Genomic DNA, 23,663 nt, shown 5'->3' with positions numbered 1-23,663 from the left:
TCTCTAAGAATGTTTTGTAAGTCTCAGTATAGAGGTCTTACACATCGCGAATTATGTATAACGCCTTCCTAAACATTTTGTTTTTCTATGCTATTATAAACAGTACTGCCTTAAAATTTTCCTATTTCCTGTTGTTTGTTGACAGTACATAGAAATGTCATTGGTTTTTGTGTATTGGTCTTTGCATATTGGTCTTATATTCTATGACCTTGCGAAATTTAGATCTGTAGTTTTTCATTCACATTTTTATGTAAACTGTCAAGTCATCTGCAAATAGGAGTTTTACTTTTTCCTTTCCCAACATTATGAATTTTGGTTTATCTGTTTCACTGCACAGCCTGGCATATCAGGTACAGTGTTAAACAGAAATGAGGCCAGCAGGCATACTGGCTGTGCCCCCCATCTCAGGAGAGAAGCAGGTCAATGCTTCACCTAAGTATATTATCTGTGGACTTTTCACAGATGGTTTTTTATCAGATTAAGATAGTTTCTATTCAGTTTGCTGAGAAATTATAATAAAGAGTGAATTTCATCAAATACTTTTTCTACATCTACTGAGATGATGCATTTTTTTTCTGCTTTATTCTGTTAATGTGTCAGATTACACTGATTCATTCCCAGACTCTAAACAAACCTTGCATTCCTGGGATAAATCCATTTGTTCATTGCTCGATTTGACTTCCTTTGCTTTTATTTTGTTAAATATTTCTTTTGCATTTATGTACATAAAAACACTGATGTATATATATATTTTTCTGAGTATCTTGGTTAGGTGGTTTTGGCACCAGGGTTATGAGATAATCTTTCAAATATATTTTATTCGAATTTAACTACATATATCTTAAATGTAGATACAGACAGAAAGGAGAAAGGGCAGTCATGTCTCAGTGTTATTAGAATGAAAATGTTTTTGCCATTGGGAAACCCATTCTGGTCTTATGGAGGGAAGAGAAGGATAAAGCTGAAAGAGGAGGAACAGTGGGAAGGAGGAGCTCAGAGCTGACAAGGCGCGGCCAGTGGCTTTGGGGCTCTTCACTCCCCATTTATGATGCCTGACCTTGAACTTCACTATCTCCTCAAAATGTTTCTTATTAAAGTTTGGTTTTCTTGGACACGTGTTTTTTTTTTTTTTTTTGAGACGGAGTGTTGCACTTGTTACCCAGGCTGGAGTGCAATGGCACGATCTCGGCTCACCACAACCTCCGCCTCCTGGGTTCAGGCAATTCTCCTGCCTTAGCCTCCTGAGTAGCTGGGATTACAGGCACGCGCCACCATGTCCAGCTAATTCTTTGTATTTTTAGTAGAGACGGGGTTTCACCACGTTGACCAGGATGGTCTTGATCTCTTGACCTTGTGATCCACCCGCCTCAGCCTCCCAACGTGCTGGGATTACAGGCTTGAGCCACCGTGCCTGGCTTGGACACGTCTTTGTAGCAACGTGTAAGAAAAAAAAAAAGTTTAATTTTCAAGTTACAATCAAAGTAGTCAGAAAACAGATTTCTTTCAAAAATTAAATCTAGCCATCAGTTGAAACAGGCATATCAAATACTGTCTATAAAACAGCATTTTAAAGGTGACTGGAACAGAGCTACTCCATTTAGCACAGATGCCTATTGAGGGCCTGTCATGGCTGTGCAGTGCTGGCTGGTGGCTGGGGCCTGGAGGCAGTGGCCAAGAGGGCTTTGCTTCTCAGGAGCCTGGAGCCCAGCAGGAGGACACGAGGGAGGTGGCCCAGCCCCGGCAGGACTGGGAGGGAGGCATGGAGGCAGAGTGGTGCTGGAGGTGAGATGCAATGCGGCCAGCTGCATGGTAGAGGTGAGCAGGCTGCAGGATGCCATGATGGACAGCTGAGCCAACCAAGGACCCGGACGAGCCGGAGAAGCCCGAGGGATCACCACCATCTTCCAGGCCAGATGTGCCTGCCCTCCCGACATCCCACACTGTGGGCTTTCAAAGCTCAGGCTCTTGAACACAGACACCACAGCAACCCACTCTGCGGTTGCTAAGGTAACCACACTCTAACATAAGTAGCAGAGTGAAATTAATCAGGGCCTGTAACTTGAGTAACTTCCTCATGCACCAGAGTAGGGTCTTTCTGTGGTGACAACATGGGCAAGTTCTATGCTCTCATCCAATTTTTGAGTGTGAAAAAAAAATCACCAGAGCAATGTCACTGAGTACACTGAGTTTGAATTGGGGCGACCGAGTCCATGCAGGCAGGTCAAGTCCTTGGATGGCAGGCAAGGGGCCATTTATTCTGGGGATCAAGGGCACCTCGGGAGAAGGGCAGATTTTGTCATCTGTGCTTGGCCTTCTGTTTCTAAATCTCGATTCCATCTTCAAATGTGCAAGATAGTAGATTATGAGGCACTTCCCAGTCTGACCCAAATCCCACTGCCTGCACTGCCTTCATAGCAGAGCCATGATGTGAAATGTGATTACGGCCTTTCTCCTTCATTATCTTCTCCACTAGAAGGCAAACCCCACTGGGGCAGGGGCTTCATGGCTATATCCCCAGACCCCAGAACAGTGCCTGGCCCATGGAAGGCTCGTAAGTGCCCGTTGGAGGAATAAATGAATCCACTGGCGTATAAAATGGCAATCGTTGAATTTTATAGATTGAGAGTCCCTTTGAAAGCACCCAGTTCAATCCCTGGATACGGCTGACAGCAGGAGAGACATGGAGTCAAAGAGCCGGATTCAAGCCCTTCCCATGACAAGATCTACGGCCTGGGTGAGTTTTCTATCGCAGCCTCGGTTTCCCTGTTGTAAAGTGGATGTAACAGGCCTGGCCTCACAGGCTTCTGGAGGACCAAGTGAGGAAACACGTCCAATTGCTGCTGAGGTCCTGTGCGGATGGAGGTGGCAGTTTGGATTTGAATGTGGAAAGAAAGACTCTGTCCACGAAAACCATGTGGCGGATCTGGCCCTTGTGGCCTGTGAAGAGGGTGGCTTTCTGGGGCTCAGGTGTGACTTTTTTTGGTATTGAAAACTATCATAAAGGGATTAGAATTGCATTTTTAACAACTGTTCAGCAATAGAGTTTTTAATATCAGCTACTTAGGAGGGAAAGAAAATTTTTGGGGGTGTGCCATTTAACTTATGCTCATAATTACGAAAGAACGTATGTTAACTCAGGACACAGGTCCAAAAGTCAACAGAAATTGGATTTTTTTTTTCCCTATTTTCATGCTGAAATTTAATTCATCATGAATTTGCTTTCAAGGGTGAAATTTTCTTTTCTCAACTTTTACATGACTTTGTAACACGAGCAGTCGTGCGGGCTCATCAGAAATAAAAGACGGATGACGGAGCAGAGATGTTCAGTGTAAATATTTAGTACAGGGGGCTGGCGGCTTTTAAATTTGCATCTTGAGCTGAGTGTATCTGCTGATTTCCCATCTGCTAATATTTTCCCATCTGCTAAATACCTGCTACCAGGGGAAGAGGACGTCTCTGTCTTTCCGGCCCTGCTTAACCTCCATGTCCCCTTCACCTGAGCTTGGAAACAGCGCCACTGTGTTCAGCACAGCACTGGCAGACACGCTCTGGCTCTGACCAGTGGTGACAGTGCTGAGCCCGGGAGCACTGTCTCCAAAGCTCGGTTAACCCATGGGGCTCGCCTTCCTCCAGAGGCCACCCTGGGGTCTCCTTCTGCCTCCACAGAGCTAGAAACCCTCGGAACAGCAGCTCTCCAGGGACCCAAGGCCAGCACTAGAGAAAAGGGTCTCTTGGTCTGTCTGTCTTTCAAATAGCCACTGCAAACAAGACAGCCCAAATACTGCACTTAGGAGTCTGCAGACTTTTGGGTATTAGCAGCTAAGATGCAGTGGGCAGTAGGAATCCAGCAGGGAGGGTGGGCCAGGCCTCCTTGCTTTTGCAGTCACCCATGGAAGGTCCTTGTGCTCAGGGAGGACTTGGCATTGGTGCCCAGGAAAGGACTGAAGCCTTGTCCCCTGGCACATTGGCTCCTTTTCCGGTCTGCACCATCTCCCACAGCAGGGCGGGAGGAGGAATGGTTGATGTCAGCACTGGGCCCCCAGCCCAGGGTCCTTCACGTGCTCACTGTGGCTCCGAATGGAGGCCGTGTGCAAGTTTCTGAACTCATGCAGCCTCTGCTTGCAATTTCCCCCATCATGAGCTGCTCCTTTTTCAATTTAAACCCCAAGTAGAGCTAAAGAGCTCCTAGCTGCTTGCTTCTGGAGGCCCCGGCAATGGCTGGCCAGGACTGCAGCTCTCCTGCAGCCACGGGAAAGCCTGCTCTCCAGTGTCCCGACGAGCCTACAGGCAGACCTCAGGAACAAAGAATGAAATGGCCCCAAAGAGCAAGAGTTACATTTCGTGCTTAAAATCAAGGCCATCCCACAAGGAGCCAACCACATAGACACTTGATTGATGGTGGCAAATAATTATTCTCAGTGTTGCTGTGAGCTTGCCTTCCTAGAAAGCCAGAGATGAATAAAATATATGAGAACACATCAAAATATAGTGCAAGGACAACATATACAAACAGTACATTAAGCATTATGGAAGACAATAAACAGAGCTGGAAAACACATCCACGTTAGCGCTGGGCCCGGAGTCCGGGTGCACCTGCGCAAATGGGCCTGCGCCGCAGATGCCTCCGTGTGGCCCCTTCGGTCCCGGGAATATTTCATTAATGGGAAAATCTGAGCAGATGAATTTCCCCTGCCACCTCCTTCCTGAAGGACAGGGTTCCTGGGTGCACAGGGCGGCCACGGCTGCTCCTCTCTGCCGCCAGGCCTGGGCTTCCCTCCACGCGCAGAGTGCAGTGTCAACAGAAATGCTACAGTGACATTTCTCTCTCTCAATTACTTGTAGGCTTTTCACTGCCCGTATAAAATACATATTGTGCTCCAGTGAGATCCATTGTACCGAGGTCAGCGGGAACTCATTGTCCTTTTCGGCTTCAGAACAAGACAATACTGACATCTGTAAGATCTGCTGTAAATAATCCAAGTGTACCGGGTGAGGGGCAGGAGAGGGTAAAAAAGAGAGGAGGAGGGAAGGAAAAGAGGAAGGAAGAGGGAGGGAGTGAGGTGCGGAGAAGGGGAGAGGAGAGAGGGAGGCAGAAAGGTATTGAGAAATTTACTGAATGCTCAATTGTTCTGCACCCCAAATTTGTCTGGGGAAGCCTTCACTGAATTGTTTGCATCATTTCAGGGGAAAATAAATATTTGGCAAATACCTACAGTACAGCATCAGCCTGGATGCCCATTGCAGATAGCCTTTGCTCACGGGGCAGGATTCATCCTGCAAAGCATCGCACCAGCCAGCCAGCCAGCCCTAGGTGCAGGGGCTGTGCCCAACCCTCCAGCGGAGCCACACACGTGCAGCTCCAGTGCATGGCCTCGAATTCTAATTGGGATGGCAGAAGTCTATGATTCTGATTAAGTGCAATGGAGTCATTTACTTGACAGTTCAAATCAATAAGTTAAAATGGGGTGGGGGTGGGGGACCAACCCACACCGTCAAAGACTGGAGAAGCAGAAAGGCCTACTGGGCGCCGCTTGGCCCCGGACCGCCTGCCTTTCAAGTCGGTGTGTGAGAAAATCAAAAGCAGATTTGACAACCAGTCAGGGAGAAGCTCTTCTCCGAAGGAGAGATTTTTCACGGAAAAGAAAATTTGGCGACAGGCAGGGGACTGTGCCTGGGATGACAAATGAGGGAGAGAAATTCTAATGGAGACTCCGCACGGGCAGAAGCGAGGTTACTGGAAGCACACCTGTCTTTTTCTGTACCTGTGTAAGAGGCAGAGACTGTGCACACGTGTGTGTGCATGTGTCGGAGGGAGAGATGGAGCAGGTGTGCGTGTGAACGTGTAACAGGCTGAGACCAAGTGTGTGTGCATGTGTGTATAAGAGGCAGAGCCAAGCGTGTGTGTGTGCATATGTTGTTTCAGAGGCACACGCAGTGTGTGCACCTGTGTGCATATGTGTGCCTGTTCCAACACACTTCCCCATGCCTGGTTTGGGACCCTTTCTGGGGGTGGATGGAGAGAGAGCTGCTCGTGAACTTGGCCTCCGGCACGAACAGGCCTGCTTCTCTGCGTGGGAGGCGATCGCCACACTTCCTTAGTAGCGGGCAGCGCTGATTTTGAGCTGGCCTGGCCATAAATTCATTTCCACTCAGGACTTTTACCCTTAAAGACAAAATCTCTTCAGCCTGTACCTTTTCCCTTCGGTCATATCCAGAAAAGTGAGCATGTGATTTCAATTTGAAATTAAAAGTCATGTCTGAATAACAGAACTGCATTCTCATTTCCTAATACCCTGCTTTTTACTACTTTGCATTCAACTGTGAAAAGTCTTTTAAAACTCGGAACAGCAGTAAAACTTGAATGAATTTTTGACCCATTATTGCATAGCGGGTGCGCCTTCCAAGTCGGAGAGACTGCCAAGTTCTCACCACCTAATATTTCCACTTTAATTGTGCCACTTGAGAAATTTACGTGCCTCAAAATATGGCATGAATCTTACGCTTATTGCAGTATCATTAGCAGCAACATTTAAGCAACATCTGTGTGCCATAGAACTAATTGAAGTAGCAGAAGTGGCAGCTGTAAATCCACAGGAAGATGGCAGTTTGTACCCAGCACTGCTGAGCTAGCTCCTAACTGTCAGCCTGTTCTTGCAATCTGCTCTCCAGTGCTGTGGTACAGGCACACAGTGTCCAAAAAAATACAGCGAGGAGGCTAATGATCCTATTAACCACTTTGCTGCACCAATTTGGCTGTTTTTCCAGTTTCCTTGTTGAATTTCATTATAAATTTCGCCATTCCTGTAAAAAGTCCAGTATGAGACGTGTCTGACTTTAAACTACTTACCTGAGCCGAGAAGCGCTCATCTGGCCAGGCGGACCCGAGGGTTGATTTTTTTGTTGTTCTTACTTAATAATTCTGCCCACCACACCCTCGCTCCTTTCAATTGCTTATTTTTATCACACATTTCTGTAAAAAAATAAAAAAAAAACTTTTAAATCTCTTGTAATGTTGATATTTAAAGCAATGGCATTTTCTTCCCATGGACATAACATTTTCAATAATCAATACCAGATGGCAAGCATAATTTATTATAGGTGGGGAGTGGAGGCAGAGGGAGGGTCGGTGAGGATCTTGCAGTTTGCTGAGGTATGGATGTGGTCGGCTTACCTGAGAGCCCATCCCTCCTCTACACAGTGGTTTGGACCCAAATGCATTGACTGTTTTTCTTCAATGTGAAGAAAAATAATCCTGATTCTCCCACACAGAGTGCAAGCTAAGTAGGGAGTGAGGAGTGACCCCGCTGCCTCTTCTTGCAGAGACACGAGGGCTCAGGAGCCCTGCTTTCCTTCCGCATGTTCCTCCATTGAGCACAAGTGGAAAAAACATTTCCAACACCTCCTGGAAAACCCAGCCTCACTTTGCTTTTAACTCTGTTTTGCTGTGTTTGTCTTGGCAGGGGATGGAGGTTTCTCCCTTGGTGCCTGGCCCTCAGACAATGATGTAACTGGTATCTTTCGAAGCACTCAAGAGTGCTGGAAATACACAAAAGAAGACCTTCTTCAATCTATGTTGACTGGTGTGTTTGCCAACAACCCAACTTCATTAGAAAATTGGCACGTCCACCAGCTGCCATGTGACACGCCGTTAACTCAGGACATTTGTTGTCTTAATGCTCAAGTACTCAGGGACTCAACTGATAAGGGAGAAAGTGTTTGGAATCCACTGAACCCCACGCCTAGGGTGGCTGCCACCTCACGGTATTGAAAATCAATAGCCACATGGCTGCTGAAAGGTCGGAGGTCTCCGGAATTAACTTCCTAGTACTAAATTACTATCCCTTGTTTCTTGGTTTATTTTCTAACAATAATACATTTTAAGGGCGTCTGGTTAAAAACCACTTACGAAACATACGAGAAAAACGGAATCACTGGTGAACAGCTGCCAGTTCCTCCCCCCAGCCCAGAGAACCTCAGGATGAACAATGCTGACAGCTCCCCCAGCCTGCAGCCCGGGTTCTTTCTTCAAAAAAATCTCCTTCCTTTTCGGTGGTGGTGGTTTAATATTTATGGAAAAGGATAAGCTGGTTTGGAATGATCCATCTCTGACTTACCAGATAAAGCTTACTAATAAATTGGGCACCACCCCTACCCTGCGATGCTGCCTGCAAATGCCACATTCGCAGAAGGTTGGCTTGGGAGAGGGCATGCTTGTGGCCTTTCATTGTGGCTGAGAAATAAGCTCCCATGGGTAAACATGTAGCATCATTTAATTAAAAAAAATTTTTTTTTGAATTTCAATAGCTTTTGGGGTACAAATGGGTTTTGGTTTCATGGATGAATGACAGAGTGGTGAATTCTGAGTTCTTAGTGCACCCATCACTTGAGCGGCACACATTGTACCTAACGTGCTGTTTTTCACCCTAGCCCCCTCCCCCGTTCCCCTTCTGAGTCTCTAAGTCCATTATATTACTCTGTATGCCTTTGTGTATTCAGAGCTGAGCTCCCACTTATAAGTGAGAATGTATGGCTCTTAGTTTTCCACTCTTGTGTCACTTCGATTAGAATAATGGCTTCCAGCTCCATCTGAGTTGCTGCAAACGACATTACATCATTCCTGTTAACGGCTCAGTAGTATTCCACAGTGTAGACGTACCACATTCTCTTTATCCACTTACTGGTCGATGGGCACTTAGGTCGGTTCCACATCTTTGCAATTGTGAACTGTGCTGCTATAATCATACATGTGCATGTGTCTTTTTCGTATAATGACTTATTTTCCTTTGGGTAGATGCCCAGAAGTGGGACTGCTGGAGCAAATGGTAGATCTACTTTTAGTTCTTTAGGGAATCTCCACACTGCTTTCCACAGTGGTTGTACTAATCTATCTTCTCACCAGCAGTGTATAAGCAGCCCCTTTTCTCTCCATGCCAACATCTTTTTAATTTTGTTTTTAACTTTTAAATAATGACCATTCTTGCAGGGGCCAGGTGGTATCTTGCTGTGGTTTTAATGTGCATTTCTCCGATGATTAGTGATGCTGAGCATTTTTTCATTTTTTTTTTTGGCCATTTCTATGTTTTCTTTTGAGAAATGTCTATTTGTGTCCTTTGCCCACTTTTAAATCAGACTGTTTTTCTCTGGGTGATTTGCTGGAGTTGCCTGCAGATTCTGGATACAGGTCGTTTGTTGGATGCATGATTTGGAAATGTTTTCTCACATTCTGCGGGTTGTCTGTTTACTCTGCTGCCGATTTCTTTTGTGAAGCATCATTTTCTTTGGAGGTAACTTTGGTATGAAATTCTTAAGCATGAATGTCCCCACTGCCCTTTTTAGAACATGTGCTCTCTTCATCTTTATACTCACAAATATTGAGGCGGTCCATAACAGGTATGTGGTTTCCGTCTGTTGATAGCTAGAAAACAAAACTGAGAAATAAAAACTTAGTTTGTTAAAGATAACGAAGCACCATTAACAAGCAGCACATATAATTTTAAATAAATCAGTAAGAAGAGTGGCATGGTTTCTTATGCATGCAAATCTTACTACCTGCCCTAATATGGGATGGCCAAGTTCCCACCTTCATACAAATGGCTGCAACGTGTCCTTCTGGTTGATGCAGAAGAGAACCATCTGGCCTCACACGGACATGAAGTTGGAAAGGGGATATTTTAGTAACCTTTCTGGGAAATGGTGTCTATTCCTCTTTGATTCTACACCCAGCCTTGACCAGTGGGAGTTTCTTGCAGTCTAGCCTCAGCGTGGAGTCTGAAAGTGCACTGGGGGCACTCCTGTGTCCTCGAACCCCATGGCTGCATCCTGCACTGCGGTGGGAGTTTCTTGCAGTCTAGCTTCAGCGTGGAGTCTGAAAGTGCACTGGGGGCACTCCTGTGTCCTCGAACCCCATGGCTGCATCCTGCACTGCGGTGGGAGTTTCTTGCAGTCTAGCTTCAGCGTGGAGTCTGAAAGTGCACTGGGGGCACTCCTGTATCCTGGAACCCCATGGCTGCATCCTGCACTGTGAAAGGGTCTTTACTTGTGTGTGATTTGGTCACATCATGTGCTGGTCATTTGGAAAAACGGGTTCACCGTCATGTAGATCTTCCAAATGTTGACACGTTTCATCGCATGACATATATTTGTAAAAGCTGCATTTGCCACTACCACCCCCTATCTCAGCAGAAAAGTCTTCAAGGACAACCAGCCCTCCACACCCGCAGGGTCTGCATCCGAGCATTTAACCAACCTGGGATCAAACAGACATTACTGGAGGGAGGTGGAGCCCATACTTTCCCCAGGAAGGGCCGGCTCCCTGTCTGTGGGTTCCCGGGGGCTGAACCACAGGCCTTAGCAACTGTGGATGCTGGTATCTTCCAGGGATCCTGGGATCAATCCCCTGTGAATACCGAGGGACAACCGTATTAGGAAGTTGTAAACTCCACATAATGCAGTACAGTTTTTGAAAAGTCCTGATTTTTGTTCAAGAACACGTGTTTAATCACTGACAACAAACTGTCAGTTGTTCTTGAAGGTACCAGTTCACTTAACTCATTTTCTTTTGAGATGGAGTCTTGTGCTGTAGATCAGGCTGGAGTGCAACGGCACCATTTTGGCTCACTGCAACCTCCACCTCCTGGATTCCAGCAATTCTCCTGCCTCAGTCTCCTGAGTAGCTGGGACTACAGGCACCTGCCACCATGCCCGGCTGATTTCTGTATTTTTAGTAGAGGCAGGGTTTCATCATGTTAGCCAGGCTGGTCTGGAACTCTTGACCTCAGGTGTTCCACCCATTTTGGCCTCCCAAAGTGCTGGGATTACAAGCGTGAGCCACTGTGTCCGGCCTTAACTCATTTTTGAGAAAGTCTCTAGCAAATGCCAGTCTTAGTAATCATTGTACACTGGCTGTTCTTTTAAAGTGAAGTTTGCCAGAAAGTGTGGCCTTTGGAAGGGCTGGAGGCTCCTTCCCAGGCAGCAGTGTCCCTCTACTAAACCTCTTCTTCCACCAGGTCTCCTGAGAATTTCCTCCCAGGCCTGAAGGTCTCTTTGGGGCACTGGGTAAGTGATGCTTCATAAGCTTTGCCCTCGGCACCAGGTCCATGCACGAAGCCTGTGTTGGGGTCTGATACACTGCACCCCATCCTGCTCTGCTGCAGATCTGAATCCTCTTGGGGCAAAGCCTTGTTCCCCAAAAGCCAGGCCCTGCAGGTAAGGGATCCCACAGCTAAAGCCCTTGTGAGGTGGGGTTGGACTTGTTCTTGTCACCTACTGACACATCTGGTCTTGCAAGCAGGGAAGTGGTTTCCAGAAGCAGTGTGTGTCCCAGAGCAGGGGGCTTGCTGAGTGACAGGGCGCACCTGGGGCAGCTGCAGAGATTCTCGAGCTACTGGATCTGCTCCTGAGGCTCCTCTTGGGACAGGCGAGCCTGAGCTCTGCCCACTGCTCCTGGTCACCCTCTACCTCTGCACAGGGCATCCCAGGGCCTACGAGGGGATGCCCACAATGTTGGCAGAGCCTGGATCCTTCGCCAGCTGGAGCTCTGCTCAGCTGCTGACATGGGAGGAACAACCTGTTGCCTAGAGTTGGCTTGAGGGGCCAGCATGCACCCTGCTGAGTTACCCCCTGCGCCAAGCATCACCTGAAACCGGTACACTGCTGTCTCTGTCCTGGACGGCAGCCACATGACCTGCTCACAGCTTTAAAAACATGTGCAATATCTGATACAAAAAAGCAAATATGTGTAAAATATACCTAAAATGTATTCTGTAAAATAATATTTGACTCGGGCCACATAACCCAATTCAAAACCAGATCAACCTCCTGCTGCTCTGACGGTCTGACCCTCACCTCTGCCCAGAGGGAATAGTTCCTGTTTTTATGATCATTTCCTTGCCTTTTTAAAGGGCTTACCATATATATGTATAATTGTGTGTGTACATTTGTTTGTTTAAATGGATACATTTTCTTCTGTGAGATTTATAAACTAGTCTTCCACCATGGAATCTCCTACAGCCCATCACATGTCTCAGCTTCCTTCATGCTATAGCTTATGGCTCTAATTGTTCATTTTCACAGCTGCATAGTAGTCCATCGTGTGAACATGCCACTATGCAGGTATTCGTTTTTCTCCACAGAGATGTTTGGGTTGATTACAGTTTTTCATCAACAGCTGTGCTGTGGATGGCGCTCCCACAGCCTGGTGCCTGTGCACACATGCAGAGCTTCTCCAGGGGAATGTGCTCGGGAGAGGAACAGCTGCTCAGACGGCAGGTGCATCTTCAGCTCCACAGGATGATACCATCTGACTGTCAGACACCCTCACACTCGCAGACCACCTCTCCTTTCCCCCATCTGACAGGCATTACCCTTTAGCTTCTCGGAACATTTAACCAGAGTGAGCTCTAAGCGTGCACGGGTATCTGCAGGGGATCTTGGCTTGACTCTAGAATAAGGAAGGGACGTCTTTCCCCAGCGGGATCAGCACAATGTTGGGGTGATGGCCTCAGGCCCTAGTGTACACTTCCGGGTGAAAAGTGAGGCAATTCGGGACAAAGCACTTACCTGTCCTGTTGGGGAAGATGTGGTATCTGGCAGAATGCTGTGAGCGTCGGGGTACATGTGGAGGTGCTTGATAAAGAGTAGACACGTTGGCTTTTGTTGGTGATGTTACCTGTTTCCTAAAACACCTGCTAAAGATGCCAGTGCCCAGATGTAGAGACCAACATGTGGAGAGCGGCCTGACGAGACTGCACCGAGTCGTTCAGTCTCAGAACTGCCCCTGCCCCCGGGAGTCCTGGGCTGATCCTTCAGGCGTGGTGGCAGCACGAGGAGCGCGAAAGACAGAAATGAGCGGCTCCTAGGGGACCCCTCCCAGGTTCTGGACGGCACGGAGCTTCCCTCTCAGAACCAAGTCCCGGCCAGGCCGTGCCCAGCACCCCACTACCTGGCTTTGCACTTCTGTTGTGACTCAGCTGTTTTCTGTACCATTTGGGTACAAATTCTGTTTTCTCTTTTTTCTTCTTTGAAACAAGTCTCACCCAGTCTCCCAAGCTGGAGTGCAGTAGTGCAACCTCAGCTCACGGCAACCTCCACCTCCTGCGTCTAAACGATTCTCCTGCCTCAGCCTCCTGAAGAGCTGTGAACAGAGGTGCACGTCACCATGCCTCGCTAATGTTTTGTATTTTTAGTAGTAATGGGGTTTCAACACGTTGGCCAGGCTGGTCTCAAAGTCCTGACCTCAGTTGATCCACCTGCCTCAGCCTCCCAAAGTGCTGGGATCACAGGCATGAGCCACTGTGCCTGGCCCACAAATCCTTTCAAAAACAAATTAAAACAGTTCTTTTCAGAAATGCCTTTCTCCAGCTAGTTAGTTAGAACCACATTCCTGCAAGGTTGGGCCCGAGTGCTGTGCCCTGAGTGGCTTGATCTGCTCTGCCAACCACAGCCCCCAGCCTCTGCAGGAAAGCTCACCTCCCCACGCCGATGCCCTGCAGACTCCCGGCCCCGCGGACCGTCAGGCAGTTGTTCTGGCCCGGGATGTGGCTCTGCTAACCAGCTGCCGCGCTTTTCCAGTTGTGAGGAGAGCTTCCAGGGGAGTTCTTCAGATAATCATCGTCTTGATCTTAAATGTAAATATTGTCACCGTGGTTTAAAGAGAGATTAATGATTTGCCGACAGCTCCATACATCCTTGGGAAGTGAACTCTTGATCATCTATCTTATTTCCGATAATACTAGAGGAAAAGCTCACCCTACAGGTAGCTGCAGGCACCGCTGGAGCTCGGAGCGAGTGAGGCCGAGTCTCGTATTTGGATGTCCTTTCTGAGCAGCTCACCAACTGTGGAGGAAGTTCTGTGATTCTCCTTCACAGAGGAAGACAGCAGTGAGTCGGTGCCAGGTGTCCTGCAATCCTGTCTTTACCTCTGGGAGGAGCTGCGAGGCGATGTCATTAGCTCCATTTCAGAGAAGAGAAGGTGGAGGGCCAAGCAGGTTTGCTGAGGCATGGGCAGTCAGGGGCAGTGCCCAGAGCCAAACCTGGGACTGGCCACACTTGGCTCCACTGACCGTGGCCACCACCAGTCGGTGGAAGCCCAGATACTTCAGGGGGAAGCTCCAGCCCTCAGGCCATCTCAGCACCTCCCTGTGGCTCCGACAGGCTCTGAGCCCACAGCCTCCCTCCCTGGGACCTGGCTGCCCCTGCCTCAAGGTCCTGGGTTTGCAAGGCAGGTGGCCCCTAGCTAGTTCCCTTCTTGTTGTCCCCACGTGGCCTTCAGCCGGCAAAGCAGGACAGGGTGTGTGGCCAGCAGCCCTGGGGCTTTGGGACACGTGTCTCTTACGCCGCCGCCTCCAAGACCCATCCCTCCTGGATGTAGCCAGGCCCGCGGCTCTGCCAGGAACACTGGGTGAGCGGCAATGCCGGGAGGACCGGGAAATTACACTCCACATCTGAATTTCTTATATTTTCCAAGTGTTCTACACTAATTAGTTAGTTCTGTTAGCTCTAAGGATTAGTAGCTTCTCTAACAAGACACAGCGACATTAAGTGACTTACCTAATTATGTAAAACACGGGATGCCAGACGAGAAGGCAAGCTTCCCTCGAGCCGGGCTCAGGCCTGCTCTGCCTGGCTGCTGTGCCCAGCCGTCCTCTGTTCTCCAGGTCCCCAGGGCGCAGGACACAGGCACTGCAGGCCCGGCCTTGGAGACAGCTCCACATGGAGTGCGCCCACACCTGGGACCCTGGGTCTGCTGACGGCCTGCCTCCTCAGCCAGGTCTGCAGGGGCCTCTCAGATGGTTCCTGGACCAAGGAGCTGACATGAAAGGCAGTCTGGCCCAGGACAGTAGGTGCTGGGCACTTGCGAAGGCTCCATCACATGTGGCCAGGGGCTGGCCCCACTGTGTCCCCTGTGGCAGAGGTCAGAAGACCACCATGTCCTGCTGTCCCGTGACTGGCACCATCCAAAACGTCACTAAGAACTGGCCGCACAACACCTGTGCTCACAGCAAAGGGGTCTGCTCTCTCCCAGCCTGGGCCTCCAGTCCCCTGGCCTCATCTTGCCAGGGCCACACCGCCTGGGGCCTCCTCTGCTCTTCCCTAGAGTCCAGGTACTTGTTTTACTCAAGACACTTTCTATGTTCTGCCCATCTCTAGCTGATGCAGTTTGATTCCCACCTCCTCCAAGAAGCCCCTCGATTTTCCAGTTTACCCTTTCCCCTCTGAAATCTCATAGCCCTGACATGATACTGCATTTATGTTGATGTGCCATCTGATGAGAGGCTCCCTGTGGCTGCCAGCATGACCTCACCTGGGGCTTGTGCTCAGCAGCCCTGCAAGTGGAGGGGGAAAGCTGAGAAACAGCTGGTCAAGCACGTGACAGCAATCACGTGGTCAGATGCGTGGGCCCACACTGTCTTCTGAGTCCATGCGTCAGGGACCTTCGTCTTCACCCAGTAGATGCATTCTTTCATGATTATAAACATAATCCATTCCCACCGCAAACATGGAGAATATACAGTTCAACACACACAAAAACTGTGATTTCCGCGTGCTCAGATTAGCACTGTAGCATCTTGCTCTGCAGACATGGACATATAGATCTGGTTTTAAAACAGAATCATGGATTATATTTTTAAAGTGATAACTATTTCTTCATTATAAAATAAATAGACATTTTTATAAGAGTTGAATAATACTGAAAAGCCACGCCACACACACGCAGACACACTCACAAGCAATTCTCCCCAACTCACCACACACAGGCCCGCACACCAAAGCAATTCTCCCCAACTCACCACACACAGGCCCGCACACCAAAGCAATTCTCCCAACTCACCACACTCAGGCCCACACACCAAAGCAATTCTCCCCAACTCACCACACTCGGGCCCGCACACCAAAGCAATTCTCCCCAACTCACCACACTCGGGCCCGCACACCAAAGCAATTCTCCCCAACTCACCACACACAGGCCCGCACACCAAAGCAATTCTCCCCAACTCACCACACACAGGCCCGCACACCAAAGCAATTCTCCCCAACTCACCACACACAGGCCCGCACACCAAAGCAATTCTCCCAACTCACCACACTCAGGCCCACACACCAAAGCAATTCTCCCCAACTCACCACACTCGGGCCCGCACACCAAAGCAATTCTCCCCAACTCACCACACTCGGGCCCGCACACCAAAGCAATTCTCCCCAACTCACCACACACGGGCCCGCACACCAAAGCAATTCTCCCCAACTCACCACACACGGGCCTGCACACCAAAGCAATTCTCCCAACTCACCACACACGGGCCCGCACACCAAAGCAATTCTCCCCAACTCACCACACACGGGCCCGCACACCAAAGCAATTCTCCCCAACTCACCACACACGGGCCCGCACACCAAAGCAATTCTTTCTCTTCAACTCTTTCCACTAAGATGCCTTCCAGAAAGAATCTGATGACCTCTCTTTGACAATTTTATATCTGTACATACAATTAAAATACTGTTTTATAAAAAACAACACTGTCCTTACCTGATGTCTTCACATACGCCTTTCCCACTCAGCAGTGAGTCATGACTACCTTCCTGTGTCAGTAAACACAGGTCTACTCCACCATGTTTAACAGCAGAATTGGTCTGTGTCACATGGACGTGTTTACTGGGATGTAAGCAGCCAACCCCATATCCAAGGACATTTGTGCTGTTCCTAGCAATGGTGTCATGTGTGTCCCTGTAGCTACAGCCTTATATACTCATGGAAATAGCTCTGTAGAATAGATTCCTAAAAGTGGAATTGTTCGGTCAAATGGCATAGGCATTTACCATTTTAATAAATACTGCCTCACTGGCCTCCAAAAACACACCAACACTACTACCAACAGCGGATGCCTGCCCCTTCTCTACACTGTGGACAAAGAATTACACATCATTTGCATTTTTCACGCAGATCACAACAAGACGCTCTATCCTGCTTTAATTTGTCATGCTACAATCACCTGTGGGGGGGATGTCTCTTGGAGGTCACTCCAGGTGATCACTGTCAAGCTCAGTGGGTCCTTCTACTGCTCTTTCTAGAGGCTTCCAACTGCTGCTTATATGTTTCCTTTTAACATATAAGCAAGTGCCTGTCTATATTCCTTGCTCATCTGTCTTCTGGGTAGTTTGCGTTTTCCTTATTGATTTGTAGAAGCTTTTTATATATTACAGACACAATCTTTCTGTCTTACATGTTGCCAATGCTTTCTCCTAGTGTACTGTTTGTCTTCTGTTCCCAACAGGTTCATGAGGTTAGGCAAGTCAATCCTCTCCTTTACGGCTTGAGTTCTTGCTGTATCCTCGGATTCTTCCTGCAAATGCAGAAACAGATGCATGTTTCTCATCTTTTCATCCGAAACAGTAACAATTAAAACGGCCGGGCGTGGTGGCTCATGCCTGTAATCTCAGCACTTTGGGAGGCCAAGGCGGGTGGATCACGAGGTCAAGAGATCGAGACCATCCTTGTCAACATGGTGAAACCCCGTCTCTACTAAAGATACAAACAATTAGCTGGGCATGGTGGTGCGTGCCTGTAATCCCAGGTACTCGGGAGGCTGAGGCAGGAGAATTGCCTGAACCCAGGAGGCGGAGGTTGCAGTGAGCCGAGATGACACCATTGCACTCCAGCCTGGGTAACAAGAGCGAAACTCCGTCTCAAAAAACAAACAAAAAAACAATTAAAACACAATTTAACAAATGTTTAGAACCCTAAGGTTTCTGGAACTGTTATTTTCCAAATAGCTTGGCTGGTTGTCCTGACACTGTGTATTGAAGGACTTCTTTCCCCACCAGACTGAAAGGCTGTATGATGACATCCTGAGTCCGTACACCCGCGGCTGTTTCTGGACGGGCGTTTGGCTCCACCGATCTCCTTACGTCTGCTGTTGCATCGGCCTGACGCTGCCTTACTTACAGTGGCTCTAAGATTCATTTTGATGCCGTTAGTGCTAAAAATGTGCCTTGCTGTTTCTGAGCAAAGACATGGCCCCAGTGACCGAGCTTGGCTGTGATGCTGTGGTGGACGTCAGAGGCAGGCCCAGCCAGTGGGGGGCGTGGGCTTTGGGAGGGCTTATTTGCTGCTGCTTTTAAAAAATGTGGCTCATAAACGCCCCTGGCATTTGTTGTCAGAGAGCCCCTTCTGAGTGTCCCTGGCATAGGGCACAGTCTTGCAGGGTCACCACCTTGAGCTGTAACCACAGTCACAGGTTTGTCAAAGACCCAGTTGTGACATTACAAACCCATGCCGGGTGTACACCACAATCCTACAGACCTCCAGTATCAATGGCTTTCCACCCAAATTCCCCAGCGGCCAGGGCGTCACCCGTCATGCGAAATGACAGGCACGTTGCAAGGGCAACAGAACTTTCCATTAAAAGCCGAAGAAGACCCTGCAGAACGGACACTTGCCTGCCTTTCCTCAGGTCAGGCAGCTGTGGCTTTTGGGGGCAAATACACCCCTGAGGGACCCACAGCTAGAAAGTAGGGACTGGAACCCTGAGGCGAAAATATGAGCTGAAGCTGCCACCACCATCTGAGCGCTCAGCATGTGCCAGGAAGCCAAGTAGCCGCTTTCAGCGACCTGGGCATGGCCTCCTGAGGCTGGTCGCTGCTGTCCCTGTTCCGCAGGTGAGGTGGCTGCAGGAGCTCCTGGGGCTGCTGATGCAACAAATTCCACCCCCTGGGGGGATTAACCAGCAGCTGCATCCTCTCCTTCAGTTCTGGAGGTCAGAAGTTTGCAATCCAGGTGCTGGCGGGGCCAGACCCTCCGAAAGCACCAGGGAGAAGCCTCCTTTCCCTCCTCCAGCTGCTGCTGACTCCAGGCGCTTCTCAGCTGCTGGCTGTACCACTCCCCTCTCGGCCTGTCTCTGCCTGGCTTTCTCCACTGTGCCCATGTCTTCTTCTCTCTCTGTTTTTGGATATGGTCTTGCTCTGTCACCAGGCTGGGGTGCAGTGGTGCGATCATATCTCACTGCAGCCTTGACCTCCTGGGCTCAAGTGACCCTCCTCCACCTTCAGCCTCCTGAGGAGCTGTGACTACACGTGTGTGCCACCTGCCTGGCTAATCTTTAATTTTTTTTTTAATTTTTAAACAGACAAGGTCTTGCTAAGCTGCCCAGGCTGGTTTCGTCTCCTCCTGCCTTGGCATCCCACAGTATTAGCATCACAGGTGTGAGCCCCTGGACCTGGCCCTTTTCTGTCTATCATCAGGGCTTTTGTCATCGGGTTTAGGACTCCCCAGGATAATCCAGCATGATCTCATCCTGAGCTCCTTAACTTAATCGTATCTGCAAAGAGACTTTTCCAAATAAGATCACGTTCCCGGGGTCCAGGGATTTCATGTGGACTCTCTCTGAGGGCCCCCATTCAATCAAGGCATGGGGAGGTTACGCAGCTCACAGAAGACGCTGGCTGCAAAGCGGAGGAGCTAGACTCTGACCCTGAACGGAGCATGACCGCCCCATCTCCCATCCCCCACTGCCATGGGCCAAAGTTTCCCCACCTGTAGGGCTCTGCAAAGGTAGGGCGCACACGTGGCACTGTCTCTCTGAGCACTGAGACCCGAAGGCCACGGTGGCTCCATTGCAGCCTGGGGGTCAGAACCTGCGTGACAGAAGTCCATGCCTGCCGAGGCAAGCCAGAGGACCTGCTCAGGGAGTGGAGTTTCTGGGGAGCCTTCCTGGAGGAGGAAGGGGAAGAGGAGAAGGCAGTGGGGAGGAGATGGTGGCTGCCATCCTTAGCCGGCAACAATGAACTCGCAGCCTCCGGCAGGCTCAGGCCCAGCACATGACAAACTTCCATCATTTCCTTGTGAAAATCTGTTCATCTACATCTGAGACCAATTTGCTTGAAACTATGGAATACCTGTCACATTGCTTCCTGGCACAGAAGTCAGGCGTTTGCTGGGAGAAGTCCAGGCAGCTACATACCTCTTGGTGTTGCAATATTTACATGTGTCATTCTGTGTCTCAAAGCAGCAGCAGCTTCAAATAAATGAGTGTTCTCAGATCGGCCTGAGTCCTCCTGGCCTGGAGACCGTGCAAGAGCCGGCCGCCTCTCTCCGGGGTGAGCAGAACACACGCCCGGCTTTTTCAACCACACGCTGGAATTCAGCACCCACTGCTGATGCACCCCAGGCCATCTTGAGCCCTTGGTCTCAAGTCACACCGAGGCCCAGACGTTGGTTCATGTGTTTGGGAACTGGGTCATAGGCACTCGTGCCCACACCGGAGGGCGGTAGGCAGTTCGCAGCCCTGCAGGAGGAAGGAGCTGAGCTTCAGAGCAGCCGGCGCTGGATGGGTCCTGGGAAATGCAGCAGGCAATCCTCTGGGCGTTCTGAAGTCAGGCACATAAGAAGAGTGTTTTGAAGTTGCTTCCTTCTTGAGGGAAGAAGGGATTTGGCAGCTGATGGATGACGTAACACTCAGGTCTTCCCGGTGCCATGTGTGGGGGTGGGGGGGGACTCCGAATCACTTTGTATTATATGTCACTTGATTTTCTCGTGAAATTATGTATCAAAATTTTTTGTTGATTTTTGAGCCGATTTTCCCTTTAAGTGGCTGACAACAGGCCGTCTATGTTCCCCTGCCACCCACGGCTTCTTGTGGGCTGCTGAGCACTGTGAGGACCACCAGCCAGGGACACGGGTGTGGCACTCCCAATCTGCAGGTGGGGCAGAGGCGGCAGGCGTGCTGTGTGCAACGGCTCCTGCCAGGTCTGCACGTCCGCTCAGACAGCAGCAGTGTGGAAAGTCACTGGGACAGACACAGTTGGGGCCTGCGCGCCCATGGGCTTCACGTCTTCCATGGCTGAAAGCTTCATTTTCACAAAAAGCACTGAGGAAGAAGAGGAGAAACGCCCCCCAACCTCATGGAGCCGGCTTTGGTAACTGGCAGGGTGGCCGCACTGCCCAGCGGTCTGAGCTTTCTTTATTTCTGCGGGGGCTTTTGAAACCCACCAGCCTTGCCCTCTGCAGGTGCCAGTCGGCGCCTCTGGTGTGTATATTTTCCTCTCCCAGGCCTTGAGATCCTCTCAGCTCCAGGAAGCTCCATGAGGAGGCCTTGAGCTAGGACAGACTCCAGGGGGCCCAGGAAAGGAAATCAGCACAGATCAAGGGCTGTCAGAGTTCCCAGCATCTGGCCCCAGCTTGTCCGGCACCGGCGGAAAAACTGAGAAGGGGCTGGGAAATTCTGAACCCAAGCAGCTCCCACAGGGCTGAGACCAGCCGTTGTGGCCAAGGGGTTTAGAGCAATGCTTGCCCACTGCTGCTTTCAGAAGCAACGGTTAAGGAGGCTGGCTGATGATCTCCGAATCCCCCACCAAACACACTGTGCTTCTGAAATCCTTCAGCTACTTTCTCAACAGAAACAAGAGTGCTAACAATGGCAGCAACGACAAGGCAGAATCTGCAAAACTGAACTTGAAAAACCGACTCTCCTTCCCCCATTAGCTGAGTGTTTTCTCCAGGCAGGTGCAAAACCTCCACGTGTCCACTTGGCCTCCACTGCGGACCCTCAGGGTCCAGTCGCTGGCGTCCAGCTCCACACGTCCTGGGCTGCCTAGACCATGGGAGGGCGCTGGTGCTGGAGAGAAAGGCCATGTCTCCGATGGCTTCCTTGGCGTCCTGGGTGGCCCCTGAGCTGGGCTGCTGGAAGGACAGATGTGATGAAGAGTTAGTGATGCACATGCAGTGAACACACTCAGACCAGAGGCCACCTCCTCCATCCGCCCAGGTGAGGGGATCCCTGATACCCCCCATGTGCAGCTGGTGCAGAGACAACATGACGTCTCTTCTCAGGAGGTTTCTGCAGCCCCCATGAACCTGCCATCATGCGTGCATACCCCGGGCCATTTGAAGTCATCAAAGCCATAAGACAAACAGGCTCCTGTGTCACCTGGGATGAGAGTGCGTTAGCAATCCTGGGTGGTGCTCACTCTCTGGGGACAGAGGCCGGCTCCTGTCTACATTCTGGACATGGCCTTAAAAGCATCCTTTTGAGTAACATCCAAACAAAATCAGAACTGTCCCCCAGAGAACACAGCCACGGACCTGGCTGGGCACAGCTTCCTCCAGCCCAGACCCTCGGTCAATAACTTATGAACCAACCACTTCAAAGACCACTTCTCCTCAGACCCCAGGGTTTTCCTGAGAACATAAATGAACACTAACAGGTATTTGTTCTTATAAACCTCCTTGGGAAGTGGTCTCTTCAAATAGAGAACTGTGTTCCTCACGAAGTCCTGGGGATGTGCGTTGTGTGCAGGGAGTAGCATAAATACCACTGCTCCCTCTCACCCGAGCTTTCTTTTTAAAAAGAGATTCCCTGCAAATTGCTCCAGCCCCTGTGGGAAGCAGTTTGGAGATTTCTCGGAGAACTTAAGACAGAACTACCATTCGACCCAGGAATCTGTCACTGGGTATCTACTCAAACGAAAATAAATTGTTCAGCTGAAAAGACACATGCACTCCTATGCTCATCACAGCACCATTCACCATGCAAAGACAGGGAATAAACCTGGACTGGAGTAAACCATCACTACCTCTTCATCCACAGCAGACTGGATAGAGAAAGCGGTACATAGACACCACGGAATACTACCCAGCCATAAAAAAGAACAAAACCATTTGCAACGTGGAGGCAGTTGGAGTCCATGATCCTAAGCAAACCGGTGCAAGAAATCCCCATACTGCATGTTCTCACTCAGAAGGGGTGTACACAGATATCAATATGGGGACAAGAGATACTGGGACTCCAAAGGGAGGGGGAGAGGGGAAAGGGCTGAAAAGCACCCTACTGGGTACAGATGTTTACTATCCAGGTGGCAGGATAGAAGCCCAAGCTTCAGCCTCATGCAGTATACCCTTGCACAAACCTGCACATGCCTCCCCTGAACCTAAAATGGAAATGGAGACTGAGATTCCTCCCTCCCTCCTTGGGTAGTACATACAGTACATGTGTGTGGGCACGGGTTGTACACACACCCATGCATAGACAGGTATACAGAAGGGAAACTGCTTGTAATCCCCTCACCCAGAGACGGGGGAGGAGCTCTGACCCCCTTCTGGGCATCGCACCTGGGCACGGGCCTTCTGCGTCGTCTTGCCTCAGCTCTTCTCCCTCACCACTCCATTAGGATGGGCCTCTTCCCATGAGAACGCAACAGGCTGAGATTACGCCCATTATTCTGCATGTTTCCAGTGCACGGACCCGGCCCCTCACTGCTGGGCCACTGGGTTGATCCCATTTACTCGCTGACAGGACTTTGGTGACATTCCTGGCCACACTTGTTGCCTTGGAGAGATCTTTGTTCTCCTTTTCTTGTGCCTTGTAGTTTTCAAAGATCTTTGAAGTCTCTTGCTACTTCCAGCATTCTTCTAGGCAAGCCCCCCATCGCCGCTTTATAGATGTGAACGCCGAGGACCTCCCTTGGCAGCTGGGGTTGGGGAGGCCCATATTTACCACCCTGACTCCCTGCACTGGCCTCACCTCCCAGAGTCAGGGGAAGGTGTTCCTCCATCTGAGAAGCAAGGCAGGTCCTGGCAGGAGACCTAATGGGAGGAGGCCCAGTCCACTTAGGGCTTTGGCCCAGAGGGGGACACAGTGGAAGGTCAAGAGAAACATGCTTAGCCCACAGAC

The 23,663-nt window shown here is 49.8% G+C and overlaps 1 protein-coding gene across 7 annotated transcripts in view; it reads right to left on the bottom strand.

Moving 5' to 3' along the window:
- Positions 1-3,030: 3,030 nt before the first annotated feature.
- The window catches only part of MGMT (O-6-methylguanine-DNA methyltransferase), a 303,204-nt gene continuing 282,571 nt past the window's right edge, over positions 3,031-23,663 (bottom strand). For 3 of the 7 annotated variants that reach the window (XR_013524454.1, XR_013524453.1, XR_013524455.1), the window contains 2 exons: positions 14,548-21,673; positions 3,031-9,428 (listed from right to left, as the gene is read on the bottom strand). Coding sequence is in view for 1 of the 7 variants with exons in the window: in XM_078344098.1 (XP_078200224.1) it covers positions 21,269-21,673 (405 nt within the window). In the remaining 6 variants the exon portion in view is untranslated. Of the gene's footprint in view, positions 21,674-23,663 lie in introns of all 7 variants that reach the window. The other 4 variants (XR_013524450.1, XR_013524451.1, XR_013524452.1 and 1 more) reach the window with 4 other exon arrangements.

The sequence above is a fragment of the Callithrix jacchus genome, chromosome 12 (assembly GCF_049354715.1).
Source record: "Callithrix jacchus isolate 240 chromosome 12, calJac240_pri, whole genome shotgun sequence".
Lineage (NCBI taxonomy): Eukaryota > Metazoa > Chordata > Mammalia > Primates > Cebidae > Callithrix > Callithrix jacchus.
The sequence above is the reverse complement of the archived record's forward strand: the minus strand, read 5'-3'. Positions and strand labels throughout refer to the sequence as shown.